This window comes from Maylandia zebra, linkage group LG4 (assembly GCF_041146795.1).
Source record: "Maylandia zebra isolate NMK-2024a linkage group LG4, Mzebra_GT3a, whole genome shotgun sequence".
Classification (NCBI taxonomy): Eukaryota; Metazoa; Chordata; class Actinopteri; order Cichliformes; family Cichlidae; genus Maylandia; species Maylandia zebra.
Genome location: NC_135170.1, coordinates 5,731,250 through 5,755,501, shown reverse-complemented (window position 1 = coordinate 5,755,501; position 24,252 = coordinate 5,731,250). Strand labels below are relative to the sequence as shown.

Here is a 24,252-nt window from a genome sequence, read left to right as displayed (position 1 = left end):
TAAGCGACACCCGTACCGACATTGTGCTAGTGGGCTGTGGTGGAGTTCAGGTTAAACCCAAGAGTATATGCGAGTTGAAAATGGAAGTGTATGATTGTACGTTCAGAGTGCCTGCCCTAGTGGTCCCCGGTCAGAAAGATCAGTTGATTTTAGGGACAAATGTTATCAAACACCTCCTCAGACACTTCAGGCTGTCCCCCCATTTCTGGCAAGTCCTGAGCAAACCCGAATCAGCAGAAGCGCCTGAAATAGTGCAGTTTCTGAATATGCTGTCTGGCATTAACCGGTGGAGGGGTGACAAAATGCCAGATGTCATTGGCACTGTCAAACTAGCTCAGGCAGTGACTCTACTCCCCAAGCAAGAGCACCTTGTATGGGGCAGACTGCCAGCGTCATCACCCCTTTCCGAGGGCAGCGCCATTCTGGTTGAACCACCAAAATCGCAAACTCATAAAAAAGGTGTCATTGTCTGTAGAACTGTGGTTTCTATGAGTGGCGATAGGTGGGTCCCTGTTCGAATCCTGAACACATGTGATAAGCCTATCACATTGAGACGAAACGCTAAGGTAGCAGATGCTTCCGCTTGTGTAGCTGTTGAAGATCTCGAAGTGGCTTCTGACCAAAACCCAAGTGAGACCCTTAGGGTCCAGAGCCAGACAGTGTGTAGCGACGCACAGAGTAGCCCTACCTCCTGCCCTAGCCTGCGTGACAGCTTGCAGAAGATGGGGTTGGAGGACCTAGACCTCGACTCTTGTGAAGTCTCAGACCACTGGAAGGCTCAGGTACTGCAACTGATCCACAGGTATGAGGATGTCTTTTCCAAGGGTAAGCTGGACTGTGGACTGGCAAAGGATTTTGTCCATCGCATCCATCTGTCTGACGACAGGCTGTTCAGACTTCCCTATCGGCGCGTCCCTCCACGGCAGTACCACAAGTTGCGACAGGTGCTCACAGAGATGGAGGAGCGAGAGCTGATCCGCAAATCCAACAGTGAGTGGGCGTCCCCACTGGTACTGGTGTGGAAGAAGAATGGAGATCTCAGAATATGCGTGGACTACCGCTGGTTGAACGCACGCACAGTCAAGGATGCCCATCCCTTGCCCCACCAGTCAGACTGTCTGGCAGCCCTGGGAGGTAACGCAATTTTCAGTGCCATGGATCTCACCTCTGGCTTCTACAATATTGAGATGGCAGAGGAGGACAAAAAGCTAACGGCCTTCACAACACCAATGGGGCTCTACGAGTTTAACAGACTCCCCCAAGGCCTGTGCAACAGCCCGGCGAGCTTCATGCGTCTCATGATGGGCATATTTGGCGACCAGAATTTCCTAACCCTGCTGTGCTACCTGGACGACCTGCTTGTTTATGCACCCAATGAAGCAGAGGCTCTCAGGAGGTTGGAGATTGTGTTTAGCAGACTACGTGCCCATGGACTGAAGCTGGCCCCCAAAAAATGTCATCTGCTCCGAAGGAGTGTGAGATTTCTGGGCCATGTTGTGACTGAAGGCGGGGTTTCGACCGATCCTGACAAGGTTAAGGCGATCACCGCTATCTCAGAGGCTGATCTCATGATGGAGGACGGGGTTACGCCATCCCAGAAGAAGATAAAGTCGTTTCTGGGTATGGTAATGTATTACCAACACTTCATACAGGACTGTTCTAAGATTGCCAGACCCCTTTTTACCCTGACTGCCGCTCCTAAAGGAAAGAAAGTAAATGCCCGAGGTGCTGCTTCTTTCCGGAGGCTCAGCCCAAGTGATTGGAAGAAGGAGCATGTTGACTCATTTGAACGCTTGAAGGCTGCACTCCTTGACTCCGTTGTGCTTGCTCACCCTGATTTCAACAAACCATTTATCTTGTCGACAGACGCTTCACAGGACGGCTTGGGTGCTGTGCTGTCAGAAGTCCAAGAGGGCGAGAGTAAAGCACGTCCCGTTGCATTTGCCAGCAAGGCCCTCGCCCGTGCACAGAGAAACTATCCCGCCCATCGCCTTGAGTTTCTGGCGCTAAAGTGGTCTGTCTGTGACAAATTCAGCCACTGGTTGAAGGGGCATAGCTTTACCGTCTGGACAGACAATAACCCCCTAACATATATTCTCACGAAGCCCAAGCTTGATGCATGTGAACAGAGGTGGGTGTCAAAGCTGTCCCCCTACGACTTCAGCATCAAGTACATTCCTGGCAGTAAAAATGTCGTTGCAGATGCACTGAGCAGGCAGCCATTCGTTCACAACCGTGTTAGTCAGAGACTCATGACTGAACCCTATGCAACCCTGTTAGAGGAGTCGCAACAGGTCAAAGAAATCTCGGTTCAGGATGCATTCAGGCTCAGTGCCAACCACCAAAGTGTTGAGTGTTTGGCCCCTGCAGAGAGCCTAGGGTGTTGTTCCCTGACTAATGATGAAGTTTCCGCAGTCTTCGCATGCCACGCTGAGTGGGACCGAGGCTCAAAACAGAGAGCAATCTCCTGGTTGACTCAAGAGCTAGATCGGTTTCCCTCACTAGGCCAGAACACCTTGTCTGCCTTCTCGCTCCAGGAGCTACAGGAGGAGCAGAGAGCAGATGTGACACTGTCTCAAGTCATTCCGTTCGTCGTACGTGGTCGGCGTCCATCACGTAGAGAAAGAGCTCACCTGTCGCACAGAGCGCAAAAGACGATGAAACAGTGGGAAAAGTTGAAAGTGTTGGATGGTATCCTGTACAGAGTGAGCAAAGACCTGCTCACTGGCAAAAAGCGCCATCAGTACGTGACCCCATCCACATTAATCAGTCAAGTCCTGTCAGGTGTCCATGATGATGCTGGCCATCAGGGCCAAAGCAGAACTCTGTACCTAGCCAGGCAGAGATTTTTCTGGATCAACATGGAGCATGACATTCGCGAGCATGTCAAGTGCTGTAAACGTTGTGTTGTCAGCAAAACACTCGAGCCTGAGGGGAGGGCTCCTCTTGAAAGCATTAAAACTACCGGTCCTCTTGAGCTCGTCTGCATAGACTTCTGGTCCGCAGAGGATCACAGGGGCAAGAGTGTGGATGTTCTAGTAGTGACTGACCATTTCACCAAGATGGCCCATGCTTTCCAGTGCTCAGATCAGACGGCAAAACAAGTTGCGCGCCAGTTGTGGGACAGATATTTCTGTGTCTATGGCTTCCCTCAAAGGATCCATTCAGACCAGGGCGCCAATTTTGAGAGTGAGTTGATCCAAGAGCTGCTGCAAGTGGCCGGGGTGCAGAAGTCAAGAACGACACCTTACCACCCTATGGGTAACGGTCACACCAAAAGGTTTAACAGGACCTTGGGAAATATGATCAGAGCCCTACCTCCGAGGGAGAAGCACAAGTGGCCTCAGATGTTGCAGACATTGACCTTTGTCTACAACTGCACCGCTCATGAGTCCACTGGTTACGCACCGTTCTTCCTAATGTACGGGCGTATCCCCAGGTTACCAGTGGATGTCATGTTTCACAATGTTGCAAGGGACAATGATGTAACAGACTATGACAGTTATGTAAAAAGGATGAGAGATGACCTCAGAGAAGCACTCGCATTGGCCCAGACTAACACCGGAGCTAGTCAGCAGCGTCAAGCAGACCTGTACAACAAAAAGCAGAAAGGTGTTGACATTGAGGAAGGAGATCGTGTCCTTTTGGCAAACAAGGGCGAACGGGGTCGTAGGAAGTTAGCTGATAGGTGGGAGTCGACCATCTACACTGTGATCTCCAAGAACCCCACATGCCACACGTATCGCATCAGGAACGTCAAGAGTGGACAGGAGAAAGTTGTCCATAGGAACTTGCTTTTGCAGGCTAATTTCCTGCCCATAGAGTCCGAGGGCGAACCAGAGATGTCTTTTGCCAGTGAATCAGAACTCGGCCAGGAGCAGAGTCAATCTGATGGAGAATCCCCTGTCGCTGATCCTGAGGACGATTGTACTGAACGCACAGCCCGTTGGGTGGCTCAGATGACGGATGACTGTGTCCCGGCTCCTAGAGGACCCCAAGAGTGTGACAGTATTGGAGACAGTGTCTGTGAGCAGTTGGATGATGAGGAGCATCAGGACAGTGACAGTGCCAGTAGTGAAGTAGCTGCTTACCCTGAAGTAGATGATGACAACAACAGCAGGGCTTGCACTACCCCAGTTGAGGAGGGAACACTACCAAGTATCAGTTACCCTGAAAGTCAGCCAGTCAGCGAGGTTGGGAGCCTCGTGAAACATGGTGGTGTACCCCCAAGTAATGCAGCAGGCCAGATCAGGACGAGAGTGGGTCGAATAGTGAAGCCTGTGAATAGGTTAATCCAGACTATGAAGCAAAGAAACCTACAAACAGGCAATGTAGTGAGCAGCTTTGCCAAGAACTTGTTTCTGTGAGGGCTACTTGTTTTATATGTTGGGTGATTTTCATGTCAGATGTTAACACCTATTTTGAGATTGTCTTCAGCTCAGAGTACTATTCATCATATAGTAGCTGTTACCGTGTTGTTTGTTCAGGATAGTGTATAAGGCACTTTCTCTTGCGAGTAAACATTAGGGGGTCTGGCCAACTTTCTTCTGTTTACTTTCCCCATGAGTTGGGAAACATATTTGTTGCACGTATCACCGGGTAGTGAATTTCCAGATCACTGACAGTTACGAATTGTTATATGTGACGCTCAGTTGCTCACCCTTACCTAACGGGTTTTGAGAAGTTCAGGGGGGAGTATGTAGCTGAGATATAATGTACGAATTGTGAACATTCTCAAAACTGTATTGTACATAGGTTATACTTTTTTATTGTGTGAACTTTATTTTTGTGGAACTAAGGTTCCGTGTGTTATTGTTGAAGTGGGACATTAATCAGTGTAACGCCACCTGCGGCCACATTGCGGGTGTGGGGTTTCCTAGCCAGAGCTGTACGGACTCCACACTGGTGAGGCATGCTTTCTGTAGCTCTTCTCCCTGTACTAAATTATCCATATAAATTCGGTGTATTTGTCTTTGTTAAGTATTGGCTCCTAGGGTTAAAAGCTCTCAAAGTGTTTTCAATCGCTTTGAGTGAGAAAAATGATATTTGGAACTGCGCTTTATCTGTTGTATCATCCGTTTGTGTGGAACTGACTTGTGTTAAACAGGGTGAGGAGAAGCCTGCTGCCGCTGTGTGACACTGATTTTGCTGCTGCACTCTGTTTTATAGGTATGTGTAAATGTGTAGTTTTTGTTTTATGTGTATAATGAGCTCATGTCCCGAGGCTGTGCTCTGAGCAGTATCTTCAGCCATGTTGGGAAGAGTTAAAAAGTTGTTTGAATATGTATTATGCAATTGACCTATTTTAATGGGAATTTGAATTAATACGTTATTGTTAGTGATTCCATAATTGTCTCTGTTTTACCCCACTGTAATATTTGATTTTGAAGTGGCGGTTGTGAAAATTATTATTTTGATAAGTTGTATTTTCTTTTATATGATGCAAGCAGAGCTGTACGGACTCCACACTGGGTGAGGAGAAGCCTCCTGCCGCTGTGTGACACTGATTTTGCTGCTGCACTCTGTTTTATAGGAATAAACCCTGTTTCCAGCCAGTCCGTGTCTGTTGTCACAACGCAGTCGACCATTTCACATCTGCTACACAGACACGGCTAGAGATGTCAGATTTAACGACCGGATTGAGCCATTCAGACAAGCACCTTTTTAACAGAGGATTAACAGAGGTGATTATAAATACATATCAAGAAAATTGACAAGAATATTGCAGAGTGGAAAAGAGCGTGTGTAAAAAGGGTCTACCTATTGCAGTGTTTACAGTGTGTTAGATGGAGGAGTTGTAAAGGGAGATGGCCACAGGCGTGCGTGTGTGTGTGTGTGCGTGAGTATGAGGTGCCGTAAGGGACATTATTACTGAAACGCTCTCACACACACAACTGAAATTTTACCTCTCACACACACTACTGAAACGCTCTCACACACACAACTGAAATTTTACCTCTCACACACACTACTGAAACGCTCTCACACACACAACTGAAATTTTACCTCTCACACACACTACTGAAACGCTCTCAAACACACTACTGAAATTTTACCTCTCACACACACTACTGAAATGCTCTCAAACACACTACTGAAATTTTACCTCTCACACACACTACTGAAATGCTCTCACACACACTACTGAAACGCTCTCACACACACTACTGAAACGCTCTCACACACACTACTGAAACGCTCTCACACACACTACTGAAATGCTCTCACACACACTACTGAAACGCTCTCACACACACTACTGAAACGCTCTCACACACTACTGAAACGCTCTCACACACACTACTGAAACGCTCTCACACACACTACTGAAATGCTCTCACACACACTACTGAAATGCTCTCACACACACTACTGAAACGCTCTCACACACTACTGAAACGCTCTCACACACACTACTGAAACGCTCTCACACACACTACTGAAATGCTCTCACACACACTACTGAAACACTCTCACACACACTACTGAAACGCTCTCACACACACTACTGAAATTTTACCTTTCACACACACTACTGAAACGCTCTCACACACACTACTGAAATTTTACCTCTCACACACACTACTGAAACGCTCTCACACACACTAGTGAAATTTTAGCTCTCACACACACTACTGAAACACTCTCACACACACTACTGAAATTTTACCTCTCACACACACTACTGAAACGCTCTCACACACACTACTGAAACGCTCTCACACACACTACTGAAACGCTCTCACACACACTAGTGAAATTTTACCTCTCACACACACTACTGAAACGCTCTCACACACACTAGTGAAATTTTACCTCTCACACACACTACTGAAACGCTCTCACACACACTACTGAAACGCTCTCACACACACAACTGAAATGCTCTCACACACACTACTGAAACGCTCTCACACACACTACTGAAATGCTCTCACACACACTACTGAAACGCTCTCACACACACTACTGAAATGCTCTCACACACACTACTGAAACGCTCTCACACACACAACTGAAATTTTACCTCTCACACACACTACTGAAACGCTCTCACACACACTACTGAAATGCTCTCACACACACTACTGAAATGCTCTCACACACACTACTGAAACGCTCTCACACACACTACTGAAATGCTCTCACACACACTACTGAAACGCTCTCACACACACTACTGAAATGCTCTCACACACACTACTGAAACGCTCTCACACACACAACTGAAATTTTACCTCTCACACACACTACTGAAACGCTCTCACACACACTACTGAAATGCTCTCACACACACTACTGAAACGCTCTCACACACACTACTGAAACGCTCTCACACACACTACTGAAATGCTTTCACGCACACTACTGAAATGCTCTCACGCACACTACTGAAATTTTACCTCTCACACACACTACTGAAATGCTCTCCCACACACTACTGAAACGCTCTCACACACACTAATGAAAACCAAGAGGATTTCAATTGAACAGGAAGGTATTTCAGCTGCACAGGAAGGTGAGGAAAAACAAATAACACATTAATGCACAGCTAACACCGCGGTGACGTCTACAACAGTCTGTTAGAGGTATAATTGAAAAATCTTTTGCCTTCATCAGTGACTATCCAAACATTGTTGTAGGGTAGCAGCCTATTGCAACAAGTCGGGGCATGCTATGCTATGCTAGCTGCCCGTATAATCTGGAAAGACTGTGTCTGACAGTACCTCATCTACAATGAAATTACATCAGATCCTTGTCATTTTTTACATACTTTCTTTGTTTTTTGAGGTGAGAACCAATGAAGAAGATGTTGAAAGATTTTTTACTTGTGCTCTGCAATGTATTGGGGCGCTCCAAAATGAAAATTCGGACAATATCAGACAAGAGCGGCTTTATAGAGAGCTAGATGATCATACACGAACTCTATCAGAATTTCTTGCTGCTGTATCTCGATATGATCCCATTAATAGGGTTGCCACCAACCTACTACAATCCTTGTATAGATGCTTTTGCAGCTTGCTACATGAATATGATGCTAGACAGAGATCTGCTTATGTGACCCACAGATTGTTACCCCCAACCACCTTGAGTGGTCATCCAGGTCGGCCACGATACACTATATCTGCTGAACAGATTTCTCACTTTGTTTCCATTGGTATGACATGGCAGAGAATTGCATCATGCTTTGGAATAAGTCGAAGAACCCTGTACAGACACAGACAAACTTTGGGAGTTGAGCCATTAAGCTATGTGGATATTTCAAATCAAGAACTGAATGGCCTTGTGACGGATATCCTACAGAACACTCCAAATGCAGGGGAAGTATACATTCTTGGAAGTCTGAGATCTCGTGGCTTAAGAGTTCAACGTTGGAGGGTCAGACAAAGTCTACAGGAAGTGGATCCTATTGGACGTGGATTTAGACGTCGTTATGCGATAAGGCGAAGGATCTATAGTGTTCAGGCCCCCAACCACTTATGGTAAGTTCACTGGTTTGAAACAAATGGTCAGGCCTTGTGTTTAAAAGTATTAACACAATACATCAAAATTAATGATCCTTCATTCAAAACATTACTGAAGTTAATCTATATGATCAGCATAAGATAATAATAATAAAAAAAATAACAATAACCAAAAAAACTGAAATTGATATAAGTATGTTAAATATTTGGGGGATTCATAGTACATCAATTTAGATGTTGTCTAATGTATATACTGTTGAGTTGTTTAATCCTTTATTTTACATCACAATTTTAATCTCTAACATCAATTGTGCCAGGTAAACGTAGTGTGGAAAAAGACATTTTATGCCACTGTGTGTATGTGTGTGCACGTGTAAGCACGTGTGTGTGTGTGTGTGTGTGTGTGTGTGTGTGTGTGTGTGTGTGTGTGTGTGTGTGTGTGAGAGAGAGAGAGAGAGAGGTGTGCTGTTGTTGAAGTAAATGTACAAAATGAAACCTCTAGTTTTTGTTTAAGTACAGGGTCAGGAATTCACTACTAAATAATATGAACAAACATGTGGAACTGTAGTAATGCTTTCTGATCTCTCAACAGGCATTTTGACGGCAACCACAAGTTGATTAGATGGCGCTTGGTCCTGCATGGCTGTGTTGATGGCTTCAGCCGAACTATCATATACACTGAACAAAAATATAAACGCAACACTATTGTTTTTGCTCCCATTCTCCATGGGATGGATGTAGAGACCTAAAATTCATTCCAGATACACAATATAACCATCCCTCCCAAACAGTGGTCACAAATCAGTCCAAATGTGTGGTAGTGGGCACATCTGCTATATTGAGATAATCCATCCCACCTCACAGGTGTGCCACATCAGGATGCTGATCTGACATCATGAGTAGTGCACAGGTGTACCTCAGACTGCCCACAACAAAAGGCCACCCTGGAATGTGCAGTTTTTTGCGCTATTGGGGGTCTGGGGACCCAGAACCGGTCAGTATCTGGTGTGACCACCATTTGCCTCATGCAGTGCAACACATCGTCGCATGGAGTCTATCAGATTGTCAATTGTGGCCTGTGGAATGTTGGTCCACTCCACTTCAATGGCTGTGCGAGGTTGTTGGATATTCGTGGGAACTGGCACACGCTGTCGTATACGCCGGTCAAGCACATCCCGAACATGCTCAATGGGTGACATGTCCGGTGAGTATGCTGGCCATGCAAGAACTGGGACATTCTCAGCTGCCATCTGCCCTGAACAATGTGAACCATGATTCATCCGTGAAGCGCACACCTCCCCAACGTGCCAGACGCCATCGAATGTGAGCATTTGCCCACACAAGTCTGTTACGGCGACGAGCTGGAGTCAGGTCAAGACCCCAATGAGGATGACGGGCATGCAGTTGAGCGTCCCTGAGACGGTTTCTGACAGTTTGTGCAGAAATTGTTTGGTTGTGCAAACCAATTGTTCCAGCAGCTGTCTGGGTGGCTGGTCTCAGACGATCTTGGAGGTGAACCTGCTGGATGTGGAGGTCCTGGGCTGGTGTGGTTACACGAGGTCTGCGGTTGTGAGGCCGGTTGGATGTGCTGCCATATTCTCTGAAACGCCTGTGGAGACGGCTCATGGTTGAGAAATGAACATTCAATGCACGGGCGACAGATCTGGTTGACATTCCTGCTGTCAGCATGCCAATTGCACGCTCCCTCATTGCTTGTGGCATCTGTGGCATTTTGCTGTGAGACAAAACTGCACATTCCAGGGTGGCCTTTTGTTGTGGGCAGTCTGAGGTACACTTGTGCACTACTCATGATGTCAGATCAGCATCCTGATGTGGCACACCTGTGAGGTGGGATGGATTATCTCAATATAGCAGATGTGCCCACTACCACACATTTGGACTGATTTGTGACCACTGTTTGGGAGGGATGGTTATATTGTGTATCTGGAATGAATTTTAGGTCTCTACGTCCATCCCATGGGGAATGGGAGCAAAAACAAAAGTGTTGCGTTTATATTTTTGTTCAGTGTATTTACGTTGCTTATCCAATAACAGAGCCTCAAGTGTCTTGTCATTATTTTTGGAAGGAATACAAAACTTTGGTTTGCCCTTAAGGGTCAGGTGTGATCATGGTATGGAAAATATACAGGTTGCTCGTTTTATGTTACAGAGAAGAGGAGTAGGCAGTGTTATTACAGGTGTTTCAGTACATAACCAAAGAATTGAAAGACTGTGGGCAGAACTCAACAGAGTTGTATCAAGACACTTTATAAATATCTTTAACTTTATGGAAGAACAGGGTATGTTGGATTCACTGAATGAGCTACATCTTTTTTGTCTGCATTATGTTTATTTGCCAAGGATTGAAAGAGCATTAACAGAATTTGTCAATCAGTGGAACAACCATGGTCTCTCTACACAAGGAGGACAGACCCCTCTTCAGCTGTGGCATACAGGTGTCACAAACAATGTGGGAATCCTGTCGTTTATAAATGACATTTTTCATGTTGATAATTATTATGGCGTTGATGAAGAAGGGCCATTACCAGAACTTCAAACAAACAATAATGTCATTATTCCAGATATTGACATCAACATAAATGAGACTGCAATGAACATAATTCAACAAGTGAATCCATTAGAAAATGATGGAAATCATGGAATAGATGTGTTTTCTTCACTTTTACACCTTCTACATTAAATAAAATATTTTGCAAAAAATAAAAAAAAGATATATAAAAAAACATTTCAGAAAACATATGTGATCGAAACTAACATATTGAAACCAGTTTCTTTAAAATGATAAAATGACAGCTCTGTTGTCAAACAGAAACTGACACAGGCAGAAGAATAAACAGACACAAAGACAACCAAATCAAAAACCGATGGACATACACATGAAATGAGTAAAGTGACACAAATTTTTTATATTCAAACTCAACAATCTAAATTAACTTCTGACGAGCTGTTAAACAATTGGTATCTACCTGTATGAATCCTGAAGAACAATCACTTCTTGTCAAATTGATGTCTTAAAACATCAATTTGACTGAGGCAGGTAAATTTGGAAATATTAAAACCTTAACAAGTTAATACTCAATACTCACTTTGAATCAATAGAGAGACCAATACAAAAGAGAAACACGCAAACTCCTCCAGCATAATGTGTTCATACCCTGCCAAAGCCGTAAGTGTTACCTAATGCAAAATCAAACTTCTCCTTGAACAGCTGGTATGAAACATGCAGTGGCAGCCTAATGCAGTTAACACACGTGTTGGCAAGAGGGAAAATTGGTGTAGAAGAGAAGTCATCGTCTCCTCTATGAATGAACTCAATCGAGGGTGCTGGGGAAAAGCCAATAGGTGGCACCGCAGTTGCTCCAGTTGCAAAGGCCAATATCTTCTGTAATTTGGAAGGTCATTCTTCTTCTGCATAAAACAGAGAAGGAAAAAAGTGTTAAAAGGTTATTTCATTTGGCCAACATAAATTGTCAGTGAGTACAAATCTAAAGCAAGAATCTTAATGACTGTTATTGCAATGACTATAGAGCATGCTTTTCATCTTTCAATAGTCTCAAAGAACTATGTAAAAATGTTACTACAACCAAGAGGGTAATGTGGTGTTATTGTTATTGAGTATGCTATTTAAAATAAAGATTTCAGAAATGCTAACCTATAAATCGTTATATCTATTTATTGTGCACTAAAGTGACAATTACCTTCTGCATCTTGGAGATAGTCTCTCCAGAAGGTAACAACCATCTCCTCAGCAGCTCTTCTGTTGCTTCCTTCTGGAGATAGATGAATGTTGAAAAGATCATCCACCTGGTCAGCAGTCAGCATATGTGGCTCATAGCAGAACAGAGGGCGAAAACTGTCTGGATGCCTCCTCATTTTCTCGAGAACCCCAAGAGTTTTCAGACCTTCACAAAATCTGGATAAACAGCACAAAGAAATTTTATTCAATAATTCTGCAATTTCATGCTTCTAAGTTAATTGTATATTATCAATTTGGCACAATCAGTTATACTAGGTTATTAACTGGCCGTTTTGATTAATGGGTAAGATTTTTATCACCATTTTAATTAATCTGAAAAACACAGAATACCAAAATACCTTTGAAATGGACCTTGAACCCTGTGTATGACCTGAAACATGACAATATCATGTACCAGCAGATCCCTGTCTCTTAGTGAACGCATAGGCCTCAGGCATCCTGCATTGGCCAAGTAATCAAGCAGAGGTTCTTTTGACTTTTCAAGGTCCTCAAGGGTTGTACTTTGAGATATCTAGCATCACAAAGAGCAGAGGAAGGGCTTGTTATGGAAGTTACTCAGTAGTCTTATAACCTATTAGAAGGAACCCAGCCACCAGTGGTCTACACAATCACAATATGCCCGCGCGTACATTGGAAGTCAAATGACTACACATATTTTTTTAATATGTTTACAATGTGCTTAAAAAATGAGAAAATATACTCTTTCGTCTACCCTTATCTACTGAATCTTAGTTTAATATAGCAGCAAAATATAAAAACTTGGCATTCAGCAATGGCCAGACTGATCCGGATAAACATTCCCTGCAAAAGAAAACTGGAACACAAACTATTTTCAATTCACTATAAGATTTATAAAATAAACATATAGAGACCTTTCGGACTTTTTCAAAGAGTTTCAGGTCAGCTATGTCTTCCAGGGCTGGATTTGCTGAATTTCCAACCAGAAGGGAAAATACTGTTGGTGACAGAAAGTTAGGTGGTGGACCACCATGTACCAAGCTCACTGCAATGGCTCTCCCAGAGATGTAGTACCAGTCCCCTCTGAGAGCTGCAAAGCAACAGAATAAAAGGAAAAGCAAAATTGTCAGTAATGTTGCCTGTAAAAATAAATATCAGTTAAACAGTTCCCACTATTAATCTTAGAAAAATAGGTAATTACCAGTACTGTCAAGAGCCAAGTTCTTGCAGTTTTCTTTCCCCTCAAACATGGCTGACCTGGCAATGGTGTCCATCAATAGTCTCAAGAATTCCCTCCTTGGCCCACCTAAATCAACCCCTTCCTCATTTTTCCCCATATCATCTGAGAATTTCACACAGATCATCAAGTTGGGATCATAAGATAGCCTTTGAAAACCACGCAAGGCTCCCTCCCACACAGCAGAGCGATTTATATTAAATTTGCACTGCTGTTTTGTGCTCATTTTGATAGTTCCAGCAGTATCTCTTGAACAGGGACTTTTTCTGCACTAAAAAAAGAAAATAAAACAGAAAATAAAATATATCAGCCATGTAGTCATGTTACAGAATTTGAGAATAAGTGTCACACTGATCATAGAGAGTTAATGCTTTAAAGGTTTATATTGATTTGACAATGCTGGAAAGCCCAAATTATGTCTCAAACTCAAATTCTGTATGTTTGTTACTCACATCTGATTCTCCAAGCTCGCAATTATAGCTTGATTTAAATCCTCATCATCTGAAGAATCGCCAGAAAGCGATGCCACGAGAGTTAAATATGAAGAATAATCTTCATCTTTAACGCTCATGGCAGGGATGTCTTCACTTCTTGCATTGAAATCTCTGCTGTGACTGCTTGTGCTAGGTTTGTCATCACTTCTTGCCATGTAGCCTTCATCACAAATGCTGTTCCCATCACTTCCTTGCTTTGCCCGTTGCCTTTTACCAACACTCCTTCGAATACAGTTGGTCCCAGTATCATCTTCTTCATCACTGCTAGTGCCAGGGTTATCACCTTTAACATGACTTCTTAACCTTGTAGTGACTTGGCTGCTCATGTCTTGTTGGATTTTTGAACTATCAACTTCAAAACAATCATTGTCACTGTCCTTATCAGTTGCACAACTGCTTAATGCTGATTTGGAGCTGATGTGGGAAGGATCTTTGTCTTCATCTGATTCACTCTTCAACAGAAAAAGACCAAAAACATATATCAAAAGCAAGTAATTATAGCTTATCTTTAAAAGATTAAAATAAGAAATATCAATATTGATTGCTCCCAAACACTTGTTTTAAATAAATATATTCTATTTTGCTAGAAGCCCAATTGTTGACATGTTTTTTCCCAAATCATGATTACTTTTCATTCTTTTAGTAACTTACTAAAAGTGTCCTTGATGGCCTTACATAGAGGGCTTTGGTTTTAAAAACCTTTAGGATCAGCATCCCATTCAGCTCCTGACCAACTTGGAGCTTTGGAGACACCAGCTTATTGCCACAAGCCATTAGAAACTCGAGGCTACAAAAAATAAATAGGGACAACAGCAATTGCTAATTAGTTAAATATTTTAAGTATTGGTTAAATATTTTATTATATATTGTTCTGTTTGTGTGTATGCTTTTATGACTTAAATTCTACTGGTATAGTCATATGTTTTTATAATGATGAATAATATTTTAAACTTCTTTACTTTGGTATATTATCTTTAAGTACAAGTCATTACATGAATACACACAGTAACAATAAACAATAGTATTTTACCTGACATCCTCTGGAATGCGTTCACCAAAGCTTTCCTTGAGGTGTTTCACGACAGTTTGGTTGTCCCAGGTCTTCTGGAATTCAAAAGCACTGAGGATGTGCCCATGTTTGTGTAACCGTAATTTTGAACCTTGTTTGCACACTACTCCCCATGATGGAGTTGGAAGTAGTATAACATCTTTGTTGAAATGGTCATGCTGCTGGGCCATAGCTCTGAAATAAAAATATTAGATACCATAAACAACAGCAAGTGATAACTAATAATACTGAGATGCAGACAGCAGAACACTATCCAAACCCCTACACAGAATGCTTTCATAGACAAAATTGTTGTAGTTAGGCAAACATAAGGGTTAATTTTATATACTTTTTTTTATACTTTTCCGAGAATACGCGCTTCTTTTGTGGTTCGGACTCCTTCTGACATTTCTTTGGAGGTGGAGGAAAACCAAAGTAATTGCTTAAAGGAGCTTCTTCGACATCTTTAAGGGTTCTAAACAAATGTCTGTCCTCCTCCAGAAAATCCTATGTACGCAAACACGCGTTGCAACTTCTTATCTTGTGCGTGTCTTTTGTTTTGACAGCGAATGCGCACCTGCGGACCACTTATGTGCAGCCCTGGTTATTTAGCTCGTCATTGCAGCCACAGAAATTATTTTGTCCATGAAACCATAAAGCTGCACTTTCTTTTTGCCTTATAGTCTGATTTGTCATAACTTTTCCGTTTTGTGGTAAGCTTTTCTTTGGCTGTCACTTCTTCACCCTGACCTGTCTTATTTGGCTCAGCAGAACTAAAATATAAATCCTGCTGCTTTTACACACGCACTCACATAACGCTCAGCGATTCTCTGCGTGATCAACCTCTCACATGTTTAAGTTTGCTGCAGGAGATTTCACTTGTCATGTTTGCATAGTAAGCTAACGATTGATAAGACGATGTCAGAGGAATTGGTGCGCAAATTATCATCAATCACCAATCAGTACTGTCGCTCTCTATACACAGTTGCATAACACATAATTGCAAAGTGAAAGCAAAAAAACAAGCGCAAATTCAAACGCGATTTCAATATGTCACATATTGTTAGGGAAAATGTTCTAAAACACTTCTTCAGTAAAGACTCAGAGAAGAGAAACACACAGAAGTTCTTGCTAGCAAGGGCAGTCTCCACACTAAGAGACTCCAGTGAGAGAACTGCCCTGGTCTTTATTTATACTCTTGAGCGTATGTGTGTGTGTATGGTGTGTGTGTGGTGTGTGTGTGTGTGTGTGTGTGTCACTGCTGATCAAAAGGGTCATATAACATACAAACACAAAAGGTACATCCTTGGTCATAAAGAGGGTAGTCTCCCCCACCCTAGATGGCACGGTGAGGAAGTCCAGCAGTTAAAGCACTTAGACTAAAACAGACATAGCTACGTTAAAACAATAAAACAAGGTGCGACCTCTCCCACGCTCCCAGGATGTGGGGGGTGAACCAAGCCTGCAGCCTGCTAGAGATCACACATCTTGTCACTACACAATTGATTATATGCCTCTAAGTATACATGGTTAAACATTTCCTAATACAAATAACTACAAACAGCATCCTACCATAAGCAAACTTATATCACTAAAAGATTATACTGACTACTAAATACAATTTTCCATTGACACATATTGACAGTGGCTCACCGATGCCAATGACATAATTACCCAGCTACATTTCCGAAAGAATGCAAAAGCATAGACATATATTTTTCCTTCCTACGATAGCCCGACGGGCAGGGCAGAGATAGATTTTGGTAGCCTGGAAAAATCGCTAGCCCCAGGACGTCGGGCTAGCCATCTCTTCACTCTCATCAAGTGAAGAGATGGCTGTATCCACTACCACATTAAAAAATGTGGTTTCCATTTTTTTAAGTGCATCTTGTATGGGCTCATCTGGAGACTCATAACCGAAGTGCCTTTTGGTGGTTCTCAATCGCTTTTGTTGAAAATTCTGCTGAAAAGAGGTGAAAAAGCTGAAATTTGTGTTGAAAAGAGTTTAAAAAAATTTAACTGTTAACTGAAAGAAATGTGGGCCATAAGTGGGATTTGGACCCAGGCCTCCCAGTCTCAAAGCCGCTTTTCATCTCACTGAGCCAAAGTCATTCTCACAAAGAAGAGGTGGAGAGACTGACAATTTTGCTGAAATGAGCAGAAACAGCTCAGAATTGTGCTGATAGGAGGTGAAAAGGCTGAAAACTTTGCAGAAAAGAGATGAATCAGTGTTGAAAAGAGTTAAAAAAGTTTAACTGTTAACTGAAAGAAATGTTGCCATAAGTGGGATTCATCTCACTGAGCCAAAGTCATTCTCACAAAGAAGAGGTGGAGAGACTGACAATTTTGCTGAAATGAGCAGAAACAGCTGAGAATTGTGCTGATAGGAGGTGAAAAGGCTGAAAACTTTGCAGAAAAGAGATGAATCAGTAGAATTTCTGCTGAAAAGAGTTCAATCAGCAGAATTTCTGCTGAAAAGAGGTTTTTGCTGAAAACAGCTGAAAAAGCTAGTATTTGTGCTGAAAAGTGGTGAAAAAACTTAAAATTCTAATGAAAAGGGGTGAAAAAGCTGAAATTTGTGTTGAAGAGAGTTAAAAAAGTTTAACTGTTAACTGAAAGAAATGTTGCCATAAGCGGGATTTGAACCCGGGCCTCCCAGTCTGAGAACGGATGCTCAACTCACTGAGCTAAAACACAGGTCAACCCGGCAAGGAAAATCAGTGATGCCACTGATGATATGGCAGAAATGGGCAAAAAAAAAAAATTCAGGCATCCACACAATAAATAAATAAAAGTAGTGTAAAATCTATGGACAGTAAATTGTCTATGGACAAGTTTCCTACTTGCACTCCCTCTTTGAGAAACTTATGATTAAATGCAGGCGTTTTACTTGCACATATTTTTACCTCTCTTTGTTTTGTTTGGTTTTGTTGTTTGGTTTTTATTTCTGTTAATGAAGGGTGGAGATCTGTGCATGTACCAGTTGGTTGAGCTTTTTTTCTGCTGTTTCCAACCTTGCTCAGTGGTTCCGCCTCCTGTCTTTATCTAATGCTTTATTGTCCACTGTGATACCAGATACTCAAAAGAAAAACACTGCACCTTTCATAGATTTTGTTAGAAGTTGTTCAAGCTTTCCAAGAACAGTTTTTCTTCACTCGCTAATAATTTTTTTTAAATTATTGTGGCTCCATAAACAGCTGGAAGAAGAGGTAGGAAATTTGCTTTTTCTATACTTTTGTCATACCATAAGAATAAAAACCCAATATCTTTGTAATTAAATAAATAAGTTATGTTAATTTTAATTTTTCCGATACTCTCTGATTCTGGCGCTGTGGTATTCATTAGTTCGTTTCATTATGAAAATTGTTCTTTAGCACAAAAGGGAAAGGAGCCCATACATTTATATTTATATACTTTATTAGGTACACCTGTTTGACAGCTATTTAACCTATCTGTTCAGTCATTTAGGGACGTAAACATGGTGAAAACAAGCTTCAGAAGATGGTGATTGACTAACTCTACACATAAAAAGTTGTATCACTGAGGCAAGCAAGAGAGAGTGGCTCTCCCCTGAGGTTTCACCTTAAAACTAAATTCCTGGATCTTTATTTCATATGAATTGTCTTTCTCCAATAAATATGCAGCCACAATAATAAAAGTAGTTTTTTAAACCTTAATATCATGGTGTGCCTTAAAAAAAGTAAAACTGCAAATAGTTTTTGTTTTGTTGATGTAAATTATGTTGATCATTATTGTTTCCCTCATCTGTGGAGACTCGGGAGAGTATTTTTTAAAAGATGTTAGAGGATTAAAGCCTATAAAGAAGAAAAGACACACCTCTTTAGCAAATACAATGTTATTTGCAGTCACTGAAGCATGGAGGTATGTGGTGTGTAATGTTCTGTTCAAAACTAGCTTATAGGTGTGTTGTGTCAAGCTTACTTCCTTTTTCTTTTTTTTGCCTGTCCCGTTTGGTTTTTTTGCCATCAGAATTCTTGTCTAAAGGCGAAGAAAGATGCCCAACGGATTTACTTTACCAAATGGACCATCCCAGCCTTTCCGTAATGATCTATTTGATTCACCTTTTATTGTTTATTTTATTTTTTGTTTTCACTTGTTAGATACGGGACAGACTTGAATGAGGAAAAGAGGGAAAGAAAGAGGGAAAAACAGCAGAGAAGAGGGACGGGGATGAAGGGAAAAAAACAAAAACCAACAAAATAAGCAGACAAAAAAAATACATATATCAATCACCTGGATCACCTGTTGAGAAAGAAAAAAGTAAATACTAAATAGTAAACATTATTGTGCAGCATGCAAGATCGACAGTGCACAGTGTGCTTTGAGGTAGGAGCCAAAAAGGGTGTAGTTTGTGTGTGTGAGCACCCGTGAGTATACCTGTGAGCATGAACGCGCTTGTTTTTAAAAGGTTCCTTCATGTAATGATCTGCTAGAGGGTGTGGGGGAGCCACAGCCCCGTCCACCAGGGTATGAAGCAGGTAGATAAGAGATAAGATAAGATAAGATAAGATAGAACTTTATTAATCCCTCGGGTGGGTTCCTCTGGGAAATTCGACTTCCAAAAAGCACAGCAACGACCGAAGTTACAGTTACAGAATTGTTATATATATATATATATATATATATATATATATATATATATATATATATACACACACACACACACACATATATAAATACAGAGACAAATATAAATAAAATATACAAAGGGGATAAATAGAATAAATAGGAATAAAAAAATAAAAAAATAATAAAAAAATAAAAATACAAGTGAATGGAGGACATCAAAAGGTATGGAGGACATCAAAACTCCAGACATCCAGAGACCAAGGAAGACCAACAGAGGGGCAGCCGCGCCACTGTCCCAGAAAGAGCTGAGGAGAGCCCCAGATGAGAGCTCACTCAGCAGCCGCGGAGCAGAAGCCAGGGGGAGTTGCAGTGACGCGCCCGTGAGCTCCGCTGGCAGCCAGCTGTGCCAGAGTGACCCCACCCTCATGCTCTCATATGCAATTACTCAACACTCACCCAATGTGGAGACAGACATAGAGAGACACTATGTCTGGGAAGGTTCTCAGTCATCCAGGTCATCGTAGTCAAAGGAGCTTGCAAAGAAAAGCGTCTGGACTTCTTTAAGTTGCTTGAAGATGTTTCACCTCTCATCCGAGAAGCTTCTTCAGTTCTAAGGTCAAATGGTGGAGAGTCCCAGATATAAACCTAGTGGGAGTTTCCCCCCACAGAGGGACAAAAGGACCCCTGATGATCCTCTAATCGCCTGAGCCAAGGTGTGAAACTGGGTGTGGGTCCCAATCAGCCAGAGTTTCGGGTGAGCTCATTGTGAAACCTGGCCCCACCTTATCATGCGAATTCCTGAGGTCAGATGGCCCAGGATGTGAGTGGGCGTTAAGGCGTCTGGGAAGGGATCTCAAAACTGGATTATAGATGGCAGAGAGTTGGTGTCGTAAACCCCCGCCTCTGTTCAAAGATGGTCGCTCACAGTGGACATAGATGCTTCTTTCACTCCTCTTTCAAACCATCTGTCCTCTCTGTCCAAAATGTGGACATTGGCATCCTCGAAAGAGTGTCCTTTATCTCTGTGAAGGTTCTCAGTCCTTTGACCTTTAGATGCAGATGGACTGCTGAGTCTTGTCCTGTGGAGGTGGCTCTTCTGTGTTGTGCCATGCGCTTGTGAAGTGGCTGTTTGGTCTCTCCAATGTAGAGGTCTGAGCATTCCTCGCTGCACTGTACAGCATACACCACATTGTTAAGTCTGTGTTTTGGCGTTTTGTCTTTCGGGTGAACCAGTTTTTGTCTTAGCGTGTTGCTGGGTCTGAAATGCACCGGGATGTCATGCTTGGAGAAAACTCCTAAGTATTTCTGATACACCGGCTACATAGGGGATGACAATGTTGTTGCGTCTGTCCTTCTTATCCTCCCTCGCTGGTGTCTGGTCTTCTTTTCTGTGCCTCTTTGTTGACTTTAAGAACGCCCATTTAGGATAGCCGCACATTTTGAGTGCTTCCTTTACATTTGTGTGTTCCTTCTTTTTTCCTTCAGGCTTAGAGGGAACATGTTCTGCCCGGTGGTGTAGGGTCCTGATTACTCCAAGTTTGTGTTCCAGAGGGTGATGGGAGTCAAAGAGGAGGTACTGGTCCGTGTGTGTGGGCTTCCGGTAAACTTCGATGTTGAGGTTGCCGTTCTCTTCAATGTGCACGGCGCAGTCCAGGAAAGGCAAACAGTTGTCTTTTGTGTCTTCCCTGGTGAACTTGATGTTTTTATCCACAGCGTAAATGTGCGCAGTGAAGGATTCCACTTCTTGTGTCTTGATTTTGACCCAGGTGTCGTCTACATATCTGTACCAGTGGCTGGGTACTCTTCCTTTGAAAGAGCCAAGAGCCTTCCTTTTCACTTCCTCCATGTAAAGGTTGGCTACAATAGGTGACATGGGGGAGCCCATGGCACAGCCATGTTTTTGTCTGTAAAAGCCTTCGTTGTACTTGAAATATGTAGTGGTGAGGCAGAGGTCTAACAGTGTGCAAATCTGATGGGGTGTGAAGTTGGTCCTGTCCTCCAAGGAGCTGTCTTCTTGTAGTCATTTTCTGACAGTCTCCACGGCCTCCGTGGTGGGTATGCAAGTGAAGAGAGAGACTACATCAAAGGACACCATGGTTTCATCTGGATCCAGGGTAAGTTTCTGGACCTTGTCGGTGAAGTCGGTGGAGTTCTTGATGTGGTGTGGGGTGTTCCCCACGAGAGGAGCAAGGATGGTAGCAAGGTGTTTAGCAATGTTATAAGTTGCTGAGTTTATGCTACTGACTATGGGTCTGAGTGGGACAGCTTCCTTGTGGATTTTAGGAAGTTCGTAAATGCAGGGTATGGCATCCCCTGGGTAAAGGCGGTGATATGTAAGGCGGTCAATGATTTTGTCCTTTTCAAAGTCTTGAAGGCAAGCTATAACTTTCTTTTTGTAGCTGCTTGTGGGGTCTCGCTTTAAGGCTTCGTAGGTATTGTTGTCACTGAGGAGAGTAGTGATCTTTGTATGGTAATCTGTAGTGTTTAGGACCACGGTGCATCTTCCCTTATCAGCTGGTAAAACAGTGATGTTGTGGTCTTTGCTCAGGGAAGCGACGGCCTTCTTTTCTTGTATTGTGAGGTTGGATGGAGGGACTTTGGCATTGGAGAGGGTGGCTGAGACTTTCATCCTGATTTGCTCTGCTTCTGTCTGTGATAATTTATTAATCCGTATGGCAGATTCTGTGGCTGTGATGAGGTCCACTATGGGCAACTGTTGTGGAGAAATGGCAAAATTGAGTCCTTTGGCTAATACTCTCTTTTCAGGTTCAGTGAGATTCCGGGCTGAAAAGTTCTTTACCCATTGCTCCTGACTGTCTTCAGGTGTGTTTTCTTCTGTGGGTTGTGTAGGATCAGGATGAGGAGTGTGTGTTTTTGAAAGCAAGGTGTGAAATTTCCTGCATTGTCTTTCTTTTCCTTTATAGTGTGGTGCCCGCTGAGCCTTGACCATTTGAGCCTTGACTCCTCACCATTTGACTTTAGAACTGAAAAAGCTTCTCGGATGAGAGGTGAAACATCTTCAAGCAACTTAAAGAAGTCCAGGCGCTTTTGTTTGTAAGCTCCATAGAGAGACACTGTACACACAATCACACTCCCCAAGCGTACTCTAAGCCCCGGGTCTAGGTACCCTTGCCCCTGGAGGGGGAAACTGCACCCAGGCCGAGGTGGTGTTACCCTTTTCCCTTAGGTGGGGAGAAACAGACTCCGCAGCAGCAGGGAGGGCCCACATTCCAAACCCCAGTCGGACGGCAAACTCCTCCTCCTAGCCCCCCCGCTCCAGCAGGCCGCAGAGAACGGGGGGTGTGAGAAGACTCCAAACCTCCCTCCGCCCGCTCATATGTAGTGTTGATGCATGTGTGTTCTAAGGTGCATTTAAAATCCAGGAGGGCATGGAGCTACCTGCCAGAGAGCAGCAGGTAAGCGCATAGCTCTCCCTGATAGAGGTGGGCAATGACGCCAGGGGTGAGATTGTACGCCCTGATGGTCTTTTGTATTCCGTGTATCGTGCCCACCCCCAAGGTCCTATATGTATGTGTTATGAGAGTGTGAGTAATGTGAATGTCTAAGTTGTGAGATAAAATTGAGGCACAGGCAGCCAGAAGGGGACAGAGGGGGGGGGTAGCCTCCTCTGCACCCTGGTGACACACCTTTACCCCAGGGCCCTGCATGTGTGGGTGATTGTGGTGGAGCGGGAAGAGGGAGGCAGCTGGAGATGAGGAGGGAAGGAAGGGAGGGGCAAGTGACCCCTCCCTGGGGCCAGCTCCCCCACTGACCCAAGTAGGCACCCCCATACTCTGCAACCCGCCAGGGAAAGGGGGCCCAGGCCCATCTGGACTGAGGCCCATCATAGCAGCGCCGCCCAGCCCCACAGAGCCCGGGACCCCACCACCACCACCAGTTGAAGTGGGAACCGGTTCTCAACAAGAACCGGTTTTCGATACCCATCCCTATTTATCAGGGCTTCTTGTCTAGCTTGTCTAGCTTATTTCTAATCCTTGGGCAAGATTGCTCCCGGATGCATTCATCGGAGTGTGAATGTGTGTGTGAATGCTAGTTAGAAAGCACTAAAAATGTGCTTGTGTGAATGGGTGAATGTGTAAAGCGCTTTGAGTGCTCAGAAGAGTAGAAAAGGGCTATATAAGAACCAGTTCATCCATCCACATACCTAAACTACAGTGAGACACCTGTGCCAAGGTGATTCATGGAAAATAAATAATAGATTGATGACATGTGTCATACACTGACGTGAATACATATGCTAACAAAAAAAGTTTTTAAGCACTACTGTTTGCTGTTTGTAGGGAAGCAAACTATTCTAAGTAGTTCCCAGGAAGCGATGATAGATTTTATGAATTTGCTCTTATGGCTGCACTTGTGCTCAGGCTTAAAAGGGAGAATGGCGTTGCTGCAGAGTAAAGTCTAAGTCACTTACACTTAAGTACACCAAGTGAATAAACTTTTTTATTAATCTGCAAAGACTTGTAATTTATTAGGATTAATTTAGGAATGATTTTAGGAATGTATTGTCTTTGTAAATTTGCTCCCCCTCCAAGCTGATCAAGTTTATCACTATGGTTTTGTGATAAACTTGGTTTTGATAATAAGGACTGCAGAGTGCAAGCAGTGGCCTGCAGTGTTGGGTAAGTTACTTTAAATTAGTAACTTAGTTACATTACTAGTTA

General features: G+C 43.2%; 2 protein-coding genes across 4 annotated transcripts in view; one reads left to right on the top strand and one right to left on the bottom strand.

Moving 5' to 3' along the window:
• Positions 1–13,147: 13,147 nt before the first annotated feature.
• On the bottom strand, positions 13,148–19,463 carry LOC143418305 (uncharacterized). The gene is made up of 6 exons (XM_076882900.1): positions 19,379–19,463; positions 14,963–15,175; positions 14,584–14,719; positions 13,891–14,384; positions 13,403–13,709; positions 13,148–13,291 (listed from the first exon to the last, which is right to left on the bottom strand). Exons 1-5 carry the CDS (start codon positions 19,417–19,419, stop codon positions 13,661–13,663), a joined length of 933 nt encoding a protein of 310 aa, XP_076739015.1. The 5' UTR covers positions 19,420–19,463; the 3' UTR covers positions 13,148–13,291; positions 13,403–13,660.
• Positions 18,047–24,252, top strand: part of LOC105941471 (beta-1,4 N-acetylgalactosaminyltransferase 2) — a 49,573-nt gene continuing 43,367 nt past the window's right edge. Inside the window, exon 1 of one of the 3 annotated variants that reach the window (XM_024802132.2) lies at positions 18,047–18,189. Coding sequence is in view for 2 of the 3 variants with exons in the window: in XM_076882898.1 (XP_076739013.1) it covers positions 22,960–22,986 (27 nt within the window). In the remaining variant the exon portion in view is untranslated. Of the gene's footprint in view, positions 18,190–18,973; positions 19,042–22,663; positions 22,987–24,252 lie in introns of those variants that run through there. The other 2 variants (XM_076882899.1, XM_076882898.1) reach the window with 2 other exon arrangements.

What these genes read in the sequence shown, in the direction of transcription:
- LOC143418305 (XM_076882900.1), bottom strand. Translation starts at nt 19,419, where the DNA reads ATGAAGGAACCTTTTAAAAACAAGCGCGTTCATGCTCACAG. An exon ending in AAGCGCGTTCATGCTCACAG is followed by an intron (nt 15,176 to 19,378) that starts GTATACTCACGG and finishes TTTTTATTTCAG; the next exon opens with AGCTATGGCCCAGCAGCATG. An exon ending in CGCATTCCAGAGGATGTCAG is followed by an intron (nt 14,720 to 14,962) that starts GTAAAATACTAT and finishes TATTTTTTGTAG; the next exon opens with CCTCGAGTTTCTAATGGCTT.